This window comes from Pelophylax lessonae (assembly GCF_965119305.1).
Source record: "Pelophylax lessonae genome assembly, chromosome: 3".
NCBI classification, from domain to species: Eukaryota; Metazoa; Chordata; class Amphibia; order Anura; family Ranidae; genus Pelophylax; species Pelophylax lessonae.
In genome coordinates this window covers 408,539,611-408,553,508 of record NC_138770.1, presented here as the reverse complement: position 1 = coordinate 408,553,508, position 13,898 = coordinate 408,539,611, and the positions used below count along the sequence as shown (strand labels likewise).

Sequence of the window (13,898 nt, the reverse complement as noted above, 5' to 3'; positions counted from 1 at the left end):
GAGGCACTCTTTGCTTGCATTGAAAAAGCTGCAAAAAGGTTGTGGTAGACCAGCAAAGGTCAATCCATCTGGTAAGAGGCAGATCCTCTTTTGTGTGCAGTGGAGAACGATGTATTTAAAGAGGTTCACAAATATATTCAGGAAGAATCACCTCTGAATTGTTGCTGGGAATCTACATCTGATCACACTATCTTATGCATGGGAGTTTTTTTTCATCCATTTATTTAATCACAGATTTACTTTCGTTTAACTATTTTACTTTGTGAAAAACACTCTTTTTTAAATTATGCTATTAATGATTTTTCTTTTAGCACTGTTAGATAAGCACATTTATTTTCTATACATGGTATTTTCTATTGTTATATGCAATATATTTAAGTGCTGCTATCCCCATATTTGTTTGAGTTCACATTTGAGAGGTTATTATGAAGGTGTTTTCCTCATATGTAAATTAATCAGATCACAGAGAGCGGGGCTCTGGGAGGACAGGATCTGAGGGGTGGGACTCTCCCTGCTCACACTGGTCAGCATATTTAAAATGGTTGTAAACTCACTTTAAAGACTTTTACCTATAGGTAAGCCTATATTAAGGCTTACCTATAGGTGCTATAAATATCTACTAAACCTGCACCGTTTAGGAGATATTTACAGTGCATGCAGCCGATGACATCATCGGCGCATGCGCTCTGAAGGAAAGGCCACCCGTGCCGTTCCTTCAGAGCCCTGTGCCGCGAATGCACGGGAGTAACGTAATCACGTCTCTGGCCAATCAGATGGTCGGAGGACGCGAACCAGGACGGCTGAACATGTCGGCCGTCCTGTCCCTGAGCAGGCGGCACTGCGGGGGCTTTGTTCTAAGGTATTTCATAATGAGCTAGTATGCGATGCATACTAGCTCATTATTCCTTTGTCTTACAGGGTTTTTTTTTTTTTCATTTTTTTGGGGTTTACTTCCTCTTGGAAGAAGCATAAAGTATACATTACAATGTACTGGGAAATAAAATGCTCAGGTATAGATATATCACTGCTATTACCAGTGGCGGCTGGTGCTAAAAATTTTTTGGGGGGGGGCGCAAACAGAAAAATTTAATAGGCATTGCTTTGCGGCAAAAAACGCTGTAAAAATTGCGTGACTTTGAGGTCGTAAAAGTGTGAAAGGGGCCTTCAGTAATTAAGGTATAGTGTGCCCCCTTTCAATGCAGAGAGACCAGCGTGCCCCCTTTCAATGCACAGTGACCAGCGTACATGCCCCCTTTCAATGCTGTGACCAGCGTACATGCCCCCTTTCAATGCAGTGACCAGCATACATGCCCCCTTTCAATGCAGTGACCAGCATACATGCCCCCTTTCAATGCAGTGACCAGCGTACATGCCCCCTTTCAATGCAGTGACCAGCATACATGCCCCCTTCAATGCAGTGACCAGCATACATGCCCCCTTCAATGCAGTGACCAGCATACATGCCCCCTTCAATGCAGTGACCAGCATACATGCCCCCTTCAATGCAGTGACCAGCATACATGCCCCCTTCAATGCAGTGACCAGCATACATGCCCCCAATAAAGAGACCAGCATACATGCCCCCTTCAATGCAGTGACCAGCATACATGCCCCCTTTCAATGCAGTGACCAGCGTACATGCCCCCTTCAATGCAGTGACCAGCATACATACCCCCTTCAATGCAGTGACCAGCATACATGCCCCCAATAAAGAGACCAGCATACATGCCCCCTTCAATGCAGTGACCAGCATACATGCCCCCTTCAATGCAGTGACCAGCATACCGTTCCCCCAATGCAGAGATCAGCGTACATGCCCCCAATGCAGTGACCAGCATACATGCCCCCAATGCAGAGATCAGCATACATGCCCCCAATGCAGTGACCAGCATACCATTCCTCCAATGCAGTGACCAGCATACATGCCCCCTTAAATGCAGTGACCAGCATACATGCCCCCTTAAATGCAGTGACCAGCATACATGCCCCCTTAAATGCAGTGACCAGCATACCATTCCTCCAATGCAGTGACCAGCATACATGCCTCCAATGCAGAGACCAGCATACATGCCCCCTTAAATGCAGTGACCAGCATACATGCCCCCTTAAATGCAGTGACCAGCATACATGCCCCCAATGCAGAGATCAGCGTGCGTGCCCCCTTCAATGCAGTGACCAGCGTACATGCCCCCAATGTAGTGACCAGCATACATGCCCCAAATGCAGAGATCAGCATACATACCCCCAATGCAGAGATCAGCATACATGCCCCCAATGCAGTGACCAGCATACATGCCCCCAATGCAGTGACCAGCATACCATTCCCCCAATGTAGTGACCAGCATACCATTCCCCCAATGCAGAGATCAGCGTGCGTGCCCCCAATGTAGTGACCAGCATACATGCCCCCAATGCAGAGATCAGCGTGCGTGCCCCCAATGTAGTGACCAGCATACATGCCCCCAATGCAGAGATCAGCGTGCGTGCCCCCAATGTAGTGACCAGCATACATGCCCCCAATGCAGAGATCAGCGTGCGTGCTACCAATGTAGTGACCAGCATACATGCCCCCAATGTAGTGACCAGCATACATGCCCCCAATGCAAAGATCAGCGTGCGTGCCCCCAATGTAGTGACCAGCGTACACGCCCCCAATGTAGTGACCAGCATACATGCCCCCAATGCAGAGATCAGCGTGCGTGCCCCCTTACTAACCTGGAGCAGTAGCGGCGGCGGGCGGCTTCTCCTCAGTCCCGGTGACCGGCGGCACGTCTTCTCCAGTCCTTCCGCTCCCGTCTCCTCCTCGGCCAATGGCATGGGGTTTTCCTTGCGGCCAATCAGGAAGCGCGTATCGGACGCACTTCCTGATTGGCCAGGAGGAGGATCAGTGTGACAATAGCAAATTTTCATTCGCTATTGTCACACAATGGGTGGGCTCGGGACGCACTGCTCTGGGCCCCTGGTCCACCTTTTGAATCGCCCTATTAGAGCCTCTGGCTCTAATCAGGTGATGCAAAAAAAAAAAAAAAAGCCCCATTGAACTTCATGCGTCAGGCGCCCCTGCATGCAGATTAGGGGGCTGGATGCATGGATGGGGGGGTGGCACCCCTGTGCCCTAAGTACACCGGCCGCCACTAGCTATTACACTGGACAGCAGCATATCTCCCAACTTTTTGAGATGGGAATGAGGGATACCTCTTAGCAAAGGTATGTAGGCATAGAACACACCCCCTGCCACGCCCCCTTAAGAGATATATATAAAAAAAAAAAGGATTTGTTTAACCCACAAATGCCCTTTTTTTGCCACGACTATACCTTTAAAATAGCTTTTTTGAATTTACAAATGCAGTAATTTAGAAATTCGATGAAAGGTTTAGTACTGGGAAACACTTTTTTTAAAAAGAAAAAAGTTCAATTTATATACAGCTATACAGATCAGACCAGAATGAGGGACAGCCCACTGAAATCAGGGAGAGTTAGGACCTACGGGTGTGTCTGTCTTCGCAACGCTTACAGAGCGATCACTCGGCGATCGATTGCTTTGGTCTTTAGCCTGTCAGTTGTGGCAGAGAAAAATAATGGATTACCGATATAAAAACGTAACTAGCAAAAACTCTCGTGATGAGGAGACTAAAGAGAGGTGGAACGCGATAATGACAGGTTAAGCACAGGTTACTTCCAATGACTTCATAGACTATTACAGTACACGAGTACTACGGCTGGTAGTAAAAAGCATTGCAGACAAGTACCAGGTCTAGCGGGCAAAACAATTCGCCCCCGCCCCAATAGCCGCTTTATCCAATCAGACATTAGGAACGGAACACCTAGTTGTAGCCGGGCCAATCAGAATGCTTCGTACACTTCCAGGTCTTGGCTTCCCATCATCTCCCACTCCCAATGGGCCAATCAGAAAGCACCGTGTAAAGCGATTAGCCAATCAGCCGGCTAGTGACCGTAACGCCTGGTGTGAGTGAGTGACGCTCTCCATCTTCCCGTCTCCTCTGCGCCGTCATGTCGGCAGTACCTTGCTCGGGCGCTTCGTCCTCGGGGCCGGTGCCCGGGATGTCCATGTTCCGATGGCTGGAGGTCCTGGAGAAGGAGTTTGACAAGGCCTTCGTCGATGTGGATCTGTTGCTGGGAGAGATAGACCCTGACCAGGCCGACATCACCTATGAGGGCCGCCAGAAGATGACCAGTCTGAGTTCGTGCTTCGCTCAGCTGTGTCATAAAGCGCAGACCGTCAGCCAGATCAACCACAAACTGGAGGTGAGTGCAGACAACATGTTCCTGGTGGGCTGCCCTTCATCACATGACCTGCATGGACAACACATGAGCCACACCAACCTAGAAACAGCCTTGTGTCTGGAGTGGAGCAGGGGTCACCAACAGCAAACAAGGCCTTAATATCTTACAGAGCTGGGGGTCCAGTGCTGTCCTCAGCCAGCTCTTCTTAGAGCTGCCAGTCACCGCTGCAGCCATCTTTGGAATGGGAGCGGGCTGCAGCTTCTTGAGAAGTTGCATCAGGCTGCATTTGTGCGGCGCTTTTCGAATGGTCCTGAAATAGGTCACATGTCCCAGAGGGGGCGGGGCAATGTACGCCATCCTGGCCTAGACGAGAATTGTGGGAGCTGATAAACATTAAAGTGGTTATAACCCTAAAAAAAGATTCTGTTTCCTTATAGCAGGTTATATAGCCCAGTGCTTATGCTGTCTAACCTGGATGATCCTGCCTGTTCTGGTGTCCCTCTGTGTGCTGACCATGGTAATCATGGCTGCTGAGCCCTGATTACTGTGGTCAGTTTACGTGCCTCTGTCATCCCGCTGCCCCAGTTTACGTGCCTCTGTCATCCCGCTGCCCCAGTTTACGTGCCTCTGTCATCCCGCTGCCCCAGTTTACGTGCCTCTGTCATCCCGCTGCCCCAGTTTACGTGCCTCTGTCATCCCGCTGCCCCAGTTTACGTGCCTCTGTCATCCCGCTGCCCCAGTTTACGTGCCTCTGTCATCCCGCTGCCCCAGTTTACGTGCCTCTGTCATCCCGCTGCCCCAGTTTACGTGCCTCTGTCATCCCGCTGCCCCAGTTTACGTGCCTCTGTCATCCCGCTGCCCCAGTTTACGTGCCTCTGTCATCCCGCTGCCACAGTTTACGTGCCTCTGTCATCCCGCTGCCCCGTGTGTGTGAGCCATCTCCACCCCCTGCAGCCGCTGATCTCCTTACCCCATCAGAAATCCATACCCTCATCATTTCCAGTTCAGATCAGCTGTGGATTCGTCATGCATCAGCTGTAGCCGCGTCACACATTCTCGTGCGCATGCGCGCAATAGGTAGGGAAATTTGATAATATCGTAACGGTCGGGCACATGTCCTAGTGCGCATGAGCGGCAACGGGTCAGTCAGCGGGCAGGGAGATCTCTTATAACAAATATCCATCCGATCTCCATGCCCCACACTGCACCGACCCGACAAAGGGACAATCCGACCTCCATGCCCCACACTGCACCGACCCGACAAAGGGACAATCCGACCTCCATGCCCCACACTGCACCGACCCGACAATGGGACAATCCGACCTCCATGCCCCACACTGCTTCGACCCGACAATGGGACAATCCGATCTCCATGCCCCACACTGCACCGACCCGACAATGGGACAATCCGATCTCCATGCCCCACACTGCACCGACCCGACAATGGGACAATCCGATCTCCATGCCCCACACTGCACCGACCTGACAATGGGACAATCCGATCTCCATGCCCCACACTGCACCGACCCGACAATGGGACAATCCGATCTCCATGCCCCACACTGCACCGACCCGACAATGGGACAATCCGATCTTCATGCCCCACACTGCACCGACCCGACAATGGGACTATCCGATCTCCATGCCCCACACTACACCGACCCGACAATGGGACAATCCGATCTTCATGCCCCACACTGCACCGACCCGACAATGGGACAATCCGATCTCCATGCCCCACACTGCACCGACCCGACAATGGGACAATCCGATCTCCATGCCCCACACTGCACCGACCCGACAATGGGACAATCCGATCTCCATGCCCCACACTGCACCGACCCGACAATGGGACAATCCGATCTCCATGCCCCACACTGCACCGACCCGACAATGGGACAATCCGATCTCCATGCCCCACACTGCACCGACCCGACAATGGGACAATCCGATCTCCATGCCCCACACTGCACCGACCCGACAATGGGACAATCCGATCTCCATGCCCCACACTGCACCGATCCGACAATGGGACAATCTGATCTCCATGCCCCACACTGCACCGACCCGACAATGGGACAATCCGATCTCCATGCCCCACACTGCACCGACCCGACAATGGGACAATCCGATCTTCATGCCCCACACTGCCCTGACCCGACAATGGGACAATCCGATCTTCATGCCCCACACTGCACCGACCCGACAATGGGACTATCCGATCTCCATGCCCCACACTGCACCGACCCGACAATGGGACAATCCGATCTCCATGCCCCACACTGCACCGACCCGACAATGGGACAATCCGATCTCCATGCCCCACACTGCACCGACCCGACAATGGGACAATCCGATCTCCATGCCCCACACTGCACCGACCCGACAATGGGACAATCCGATCTCCATGCCCCACACTGCACCGACCCGACAATGGGACAATCCGATCTCCATGCCCCACACTGCACTGACCCGACAATGGGACAATCCGATCTCCATGACCCACACTACACTGACCCGACATTTGGACATAGCTATCAAATGGACAGTGGGAATATTGTCCCATTGTCGGGTCGATGCAGTGTGGGGCACGGAGATCAGATGGATATTTGTTATAAGAGATCTCCCTGCCCGCTGCCCGACCCGCATGCGCACTAGGACATGTGACGCGGCTACAGCTGATGCATGAGGAATCCACAGCTGATCTGAACCCGGAAATGACAATGGTATGGATTTCTGATGGGGTAGGGTTTTCTGATAGAACACCGCTACTAATAGTAGTAAAATAAACTTTAAAAAAATGTCACTGCCAGGCCCTCTCTTTTTATCCAGCCATAACACACTGTTTAAAGGGATTTTAAAGTCTCGTGGTGTTTTTTTTTTTTTCTAACACACGTTATACTTGCCACCTCTGTGTAATGGTTTTGCACAGAGTGGCCCAGATCCTCCTCTTATTGGGTCTCCCTTCTCTGCTTCTTGCCCCTCCCTCCTATTCCACCACAGCTTGTTATTGGGACACCCGAGCCAAGTCACAGCTCCCTGTGTCCATTCAGACATGGCCCCACCCCCTCTCTCCTTATTGGCTGGCTGATTTTGATTGACAGCAGCAGGAGCCTATTGCGCTGCACTGCTGTCTTGAGGCAATGAGGAGTGGAGTCCCAGGCAGCTGAGAAACTCCTGCAAAATCGCTGGATAAAGATTGGCTCAGGTAAGTATTAGGGGGGTGGGCTGATGCACACAGTTTTTTTTATCTTATGCATAGAATTTATTAAGTTAAAAAAAACCTTCTGTCTTTACAAACCTAATAAGTCTTTGTTAAAAACAAAGCCTCTAAATAAATTTTTTTAGATATCTTCAGGCCGGTCACTTGACTCCAAGGCGCTCTCCTCCCCCATCTAACGGCTACAGTGGAAGGGACTGAGTGGCCAGCAGGGCAGGGTAGAGGGAGCGAACTAATGGCACTCCACTCGCTCAATAAAATCTATTTTTAATTCCTTATGATGCTAGCATTATTAGACTGCATTCACACCTCGGCATTTTGAATTACGGGCAGATTTGCAGCGATTTCAAAGTGCCGATGTGTTATTGACAAATCGCGGGAAGCACATTTGAATGGCACCTAAAATTGCGGTGCCGTTCTGCCAAAAGTAGCTCCTTTTTCGGTAACAAGCTTCACGTGATCCGGGTTGCCGTGATTGCAGTGCGATTTATCGTGCTATAACCACATCACGGTTTTAGGTGCTATTCAGATGAATGGCATCTCAAATTTGCGTCCCGGGTTTTGTCATTCACACATCGGCGGTTTGAAATCCCAGGTAAAATCGCAGCAAATCTGCCTGCGATCCAAAACGCCGTGGTGTAAATGCAGTCTTGTAGAGTTAGGAAATGATATCCTATTTATTTCAAGCTTTTTTTTTTTTTTTTTTTTTTTTTGTATATCTTCAACTGCTTCCTGGTTTTTAGGTCTAGGCAAATTATGTCACACATCCTAAGAGTCTTCAGGAGGGGCCTTCTCAGCTGAGCACACCCTCCTGCCTTCAATTCTAAGCTACACTAGATGGATTCCAGGAAGTAAATGCTACTTGAATCATCTGCCCTTACTCAAGATGGCCACAGCCAGGAATGCAAGGAGGGAGTTTTTCAAAGTGATTTCTCAACAAAATAAAGTAGAGTAGGGGTGTTACCGGTGCATGCGCTCTGAAGGAGCAGCATACCGTGCTGTTTCTTCATAGGTCTGCGCTGTAAACAGTCTTATGTGCTTGCGGTGGAGTGATGTCATCGCGGCTCGGCCAATCAGATGACCAGAACCCGGAAGGGGAGTGGGTGAAGATAGAAGCTCTGTTGGCGTTCACAGCGCACCACTGGAGGGCTTCATTCTAATCTCTCATAATGTGCTAGTATGCAATGCATACTAGCTCATTATGACATTGCCTGCCTTTTTTTTTTTTTTTTTTTCTCTTTACAGAGCTTTAGGGGGAAATAAATGTGGAAATGTTTTCTGTGGTTGTGTATGGAATAGGGAAGGTTTATACCCCTCTGTCAGGTTTTTGTTTTGCTGTCTGTGTCCCCTTTAAGGAGATTCATCATGTCCTGGTGTCCATTAAAGTGTTTGTTACCCCAGCATTTCTTATTCCTGATATGTTGCTGCTATACCATGCACTTGTATGAAAACGTATCCTGTTCTCTTTGTATTACTTCTTAGGTGTGAAATACCCAGTGTTCCTTCCAGTCCCTCTGCTTTCTTATTAAATACTGACACACTAGGCAGGAGAGTCCAGCATGGTCAGTTCTCTAGCTGTGCTGGGAACTTAGCCTGCTCTCCTCCAATGAGCAACTTGTCCTGACACGCCACCGCTGGATAGCCTCTCACTGGGAAGCTCAGTGTGCTGCTTCTCCTCTCCCCAGCTCTTATGCAGCTGAGTACAGAGGGAATCCTTTATAAAAAAAATGTATTTAGAATGTGTGTTTGTTTGTTTTTTTTTTTTTATCTATACAAAAATGTTTTGCCTTTCAAGTCGATTTTAAGCTGAATGGGTTGTTTTACAAGGTGATTGATTGTTTACAATCACTTTACATAGAAAGTGAGGGTAAATCCAAACATTTTAAAGTGGAAGATAAGTCTAACTATAACTTAGAGTCCTGGTAAAACCTAACTAATGCTAAACCTGCTCTCTCTTTCTAACTTTAATCTATCTAACCCTGTAAAGCAAAAATCACTCCACTTACCTACTCTGCAGCCGATCTGATCCGGTCTTCAGCAGCAGAAGGTCTGTGCAGGAGAGGACCGACAAAGGCTGTGAAATTCCTGGGAAGTAACGTCACCCATAGAATTACTATGGGGTTTTTGTTGTCGGTTGCCTCTCCTGCACCCGCCTCCAAACTGAAGCCACCGCTGACAGCTGATGCTGGAACTGGACTGGATCAGCTGCAAAATAGGTAAGTCTAGAGATTTTTGCTTTACAGGGTTAGATTAGGTTTAGAATGTGGCAGGGAGCAGGTTTAGGGTAAGATAGGTTTTGCCTGGACTTATCCTTTAAACATGTTCCCTCCTCCTACCTATCCCACCTAACTTGTATAACGAAAGATCAGTTTACTTACCTATTATTTTATTTTTTTAAGCCACTCTAGTCCAGTCACATGATCTCGTAGCTCTTGTTTCCCTGTGTCAGTAAGTGCCTTCTGCAGGGGAGAGGAGGGAGTGGTGACAGCGGCTGGGCCATGGAGGCCTGGGAGTGATATCACGTCTTGTTTTTGTTAAGTGCTTCTTGAGCCAGAGCTGCAGGATTACATGACCAGACTGGATTATAAAAAAAGATAAGTACGTACACCTCTTTTTATAAAGCGGGGAGGGAGGAATGTTTTTAGGAATAGTTATACCTTGTTCACACCTGGGCGTTTGTGGACAGAATCGCCACAATTCTGCCCGAGATCCCAAGACACTTTAGCAAAGCTGACAAACCACACCATGCTTGTTCAAGTTTCATTTTTTTTCAATGGCACCTAAACGCGGGCTCTGCCGCATTTGTCGCGAGATAAGTCGCGGCAAACTGCATTACGCGAAGCTTGTTGTCCAAAAGAAGCTCCTGCTCCCTTTTCTTTTTTTTTTTTGTGAGCAACAAGCTTAGTGCGATGTGGTTTGCCGCGATTGCAGCGTGATTTATCGCGCCAGAAGCACATCTTCATTTAGGCGCCATTGAAAATGAATGACACTTGAACAAGCGTGGTGTGATTTGTCAGTTTTGCAGAGCATTTTGGGATCCCGGACACAATTGCAACGATTCTGTCCTCGATCACAAATGCCCAGATGTGAACAGGGTTAACCATTCGGTTTTGCTGAGCGTTCTGATTCTGTTTGCGTTTGCAAATGCCCAGGTGTGAACGGGGTCTAACTATTCTGTTTTTCATAGTGTTTTGGATCTGTCCTCAATCGTAAATGCCTAGGTTTGAATGGGGCCTCAGGCTTTACTACCAGTTTAATTGGTCATCAGATCAAGAGGAGAGATGGTATCCTCCAATGGGGTCAAGGGTTTCTGGTGAGAACTATCAAAGGTGGGAATTAGTTGGATCCTAGTGTCAGCTGTGAGCTTCAGCCACTCTAAGGGTCCTTCCACATGGGACGGAGTCCGTTCTGCTCAGCGGGAGATCGATCCGCTGATCCCTGCTGAGCAGGTGGATGACAGCTCCGTCTGTGCAGAGACGGAGCTGTCAGATCCCCACTGACCGCCTGTCCGTTCTCATCCTATCGCATCCGATCCAATCCTCCAGATGGATGGAAAATAGGGTTTCCATCCGTCTGGATTTCACGGACAGGATCAGAGAGCAGCGGGTGTCAGCGGAGATGTCTCCGCTGACATCCGCTGCTCTATAGGGATGCATGGAGCATCCGATCAGGTCCGCCTGAAAAACTGACAGGCAGATCTTATCGCCCGTGTGAAAGGGGCCTTACAGTTTCAGCTTGTGATGAAGGGAGTTGTTCACTATCCTCTCTCCTCATTTGTCCCCGAAATGTCATGCATTCTTTTTACTGAATATAAGGTGTTCTGTGATTGGATAAGAGGAGATTTTGTTGTTTTATACCCCTCATCTCCACTCATCTGTTTTCAGAACTCCCTCTATTCAGTGAAAGAATACAAGAAGTTTTGTGAATAGATGAGGAAGAGGAGAGAGAGCAGCTCTTATTTGCTGTATCAGAGCTTGAATTGGAAGTTAAAACTGACACTAATATCCAGCAGAATAATACCAACATTGCATCCCCATCCCAAAATAGTTGGCTTAGGGTCACCATACACCTTACAATTTGATTGTATAATTTGTGTGCATTCAACTTTACATTTGCCAGAACTGTACAAGAACCTGGCTAATTTATCCTAAAAGGGGAAGACCCCTTTACCAACCACTGTAGTAAAAGTGAATGCCTGATTGGATACAGATTGCGGATTAAATTGCCCAGGTCCTCATCTGTATGGATCTTGCAGACAGGATTGGATTGGATAGTGGCAGATGTCAGCAGACATGTCACAGCTGAAATCTGCCGCGCCTAAAAAAATTGACAGGCGGCCCTATTTGGGCAGCCCCTGTGAAAGGGCCCAAACAAGTTTTGTTTTTCCATACTTTCACCCCTTAATGATGCAGGATAAAACCAATCCTATGCCTGAACATAGTTTTGCAAATTTGCCATGCACTTTCCCTGATATATCAGTATCGGCCCTGGAACTGGCCGATATTACCGATATTCTTCTGACGTCATTCTGCCTTCTTAGGCCGCCTCTCTCCCCTTGGACAGCCTTGTCTGGAGTCGGGACTAGTCTCGCAGGAGTGTATCACAGCCATACACCCACCTACAGCAGCCTGGTGCCAGCCAGCCACCCACACCCACAGGCCCTGTACCAGTGACTCAGCCAGCCACCCACAGGCCCTGCGACCCACCACAGGGTGCCAGCAAGCCAGCCATTAAGCATTAAACAAAAATTAACATGTTCAGTACCAGATTTGTGTCAAAAATTGTCTATTTTTCAAAACTTTAAATGTACAAAATATCGGCCGATACCGATACTTTGTGACCAAAATATCGGTATCGGTCTATCCCTAGTGTTAGTATAACAGCACGAATCATCACAACTACTTAATGGATTATACTTTGCGGTTTCTCAGGACAAATTGAGCTTTCATTTGGTGGTAAATAGTAATACAGGGAGTGCAGAATTATTAGGCAAATGAGTATTTTGACCACATCATCCTCTTTATGCATGTTGTCTTACTCCAAGCTGTATAGGCTCGAAAGCCTACTACCAATTAAGCATATTAGGTGATGTGCATCTCTGTAATGAGAAGGGGTGTGGTCTAATGACATCAACACCCTATATCAGGTGTGCATAATTATTAGGCAACTTCCTTACCTTGGGCAAAATGGGTCAAAAGAAGGACTTGACAGGCTCAGAAAATTCAAAAATAGTGAGATATCTTGCAGAGGGATGCCCAAAAGCACAAGGTGTGCAATACTCAGAGACATGGCCAAGGTAAGAAAGGCTGAAAGACGACCACCACTGAACAAGACACACAAGCTGAAACGTCAAGACTGGGCCAAGAAATATCTCAAGACTGATTTTTCAAAGGTTTTATGGACTGATGAAATGAGAGTGAGTCTTGATGGGCCAGATGGATGGGCCCGTGGCTGGATTGGTAAAGGGCAGAGAGCTCCAGTCCGACTCAGACGCCAGCAAGGTGGAGGTGGAGTACTGGTTTGGGCTGGTATCATCAAAGATGAGCTTGTGGGGCCTTTTCGGGTTGAGGATGGAGTCAAGCTCAACTCCCAGTCCTACTGTCAGTTTCTGGAAGACACCTTCTTCAAGCAGTGGTACAGGAAGAAGTCTGCATCCTTCAAGAAAAACATGATTTTCATGCAGAACAATGCTCCATCACACGATTCCAAGTACTCCACAGCGTGGCTGGCAAGAAAGGGTATAAAAGAAGAAAAGCTAATGACATGGCCTCCTTGTTCACCTGATCTGGACCCCATTGAGAACCTGTGGTCCATCATCAAATGTGAGATTTACAAGGAGGGAAAACAGTACACCTCTCTGAACAGTGTCTGGGAGGCTGTGGTTGCTGCTGCACGCAATGTTGATGGTGAACAGATCAAAACACTGACAGAATCCATGGATGGCAGGCTTTTGAGTGTCCTTGCAAAGAAAGGTGGCTATATTGGTCCCTGATTTTGTTTTTGTTTTGTTTTTGAATGTCAGAAATGTATATTTGTGAATGTTGAGATGTTATATTGGTTTCACTGGTAAAAATAAATAATTGAAATGGGTATACTGTATATTTGATTTTTGTTAAGTTGCCTAATAATTAGTGGTGCACCGAAATTTCGGCCACCGAAATTTTCGGCCGAAAATGGGCTTATTCCATTTCGGCCGAAATAGGGTTAAAAATGCCGATAGTAAAGATGGCCGCCGCGAGCGCAGCGCAAGTTTCAAAAGACCCGCCTCTGGCCGTCCTTTCCTTTCTAAAGATCCGCCTCTGGCCGTCCTTTCCTTTCTAAAGACCCGCCTCTGGCCATCCTTTCCTTTCAAAAGACCCGCCTCTGGCCGCCGGCAGCCCGCCTCCCGGTGATGTCACTACTACTAAGCTCTATGCATGAATGAACTAACAGA

The 13,898-nt window shown here is 48.3% G+C and overlaps 1 protein-coding gene across 4 annotated transcripts in view; it reads left to right on the top strand.

Moving 5' to 3' along the window:
• The first annotated feature begins 3,953 nt into the window (after window positions 1–3,953).
• Window positions 3,954–13,898, top strand: part of GOPC (golgi associated PDZ and coiled-coil motif containing) — an 87,564-nt gene continuing 77,619 nt past the window's right edge. For 2 of the 4 annotated variants that reach the window (XM_082249347.1, XM_082249346.1), the window contains exon 1: window positions 3,954–4,266. In XM_082249347.1, coding sequence (XP_082105473.1) covers window positions 4,012–4,266 — 255 coding nt within the window. In that variant the 5' untranslated portion in view covers window positions 3,954–4,011. The remainder of the gene's footprint in view (window positions 4,267–13,898) is intronic. The other 2 variants (XM_082249349.1, XM_082249348.1) reach the window with 1 other exon arrangement.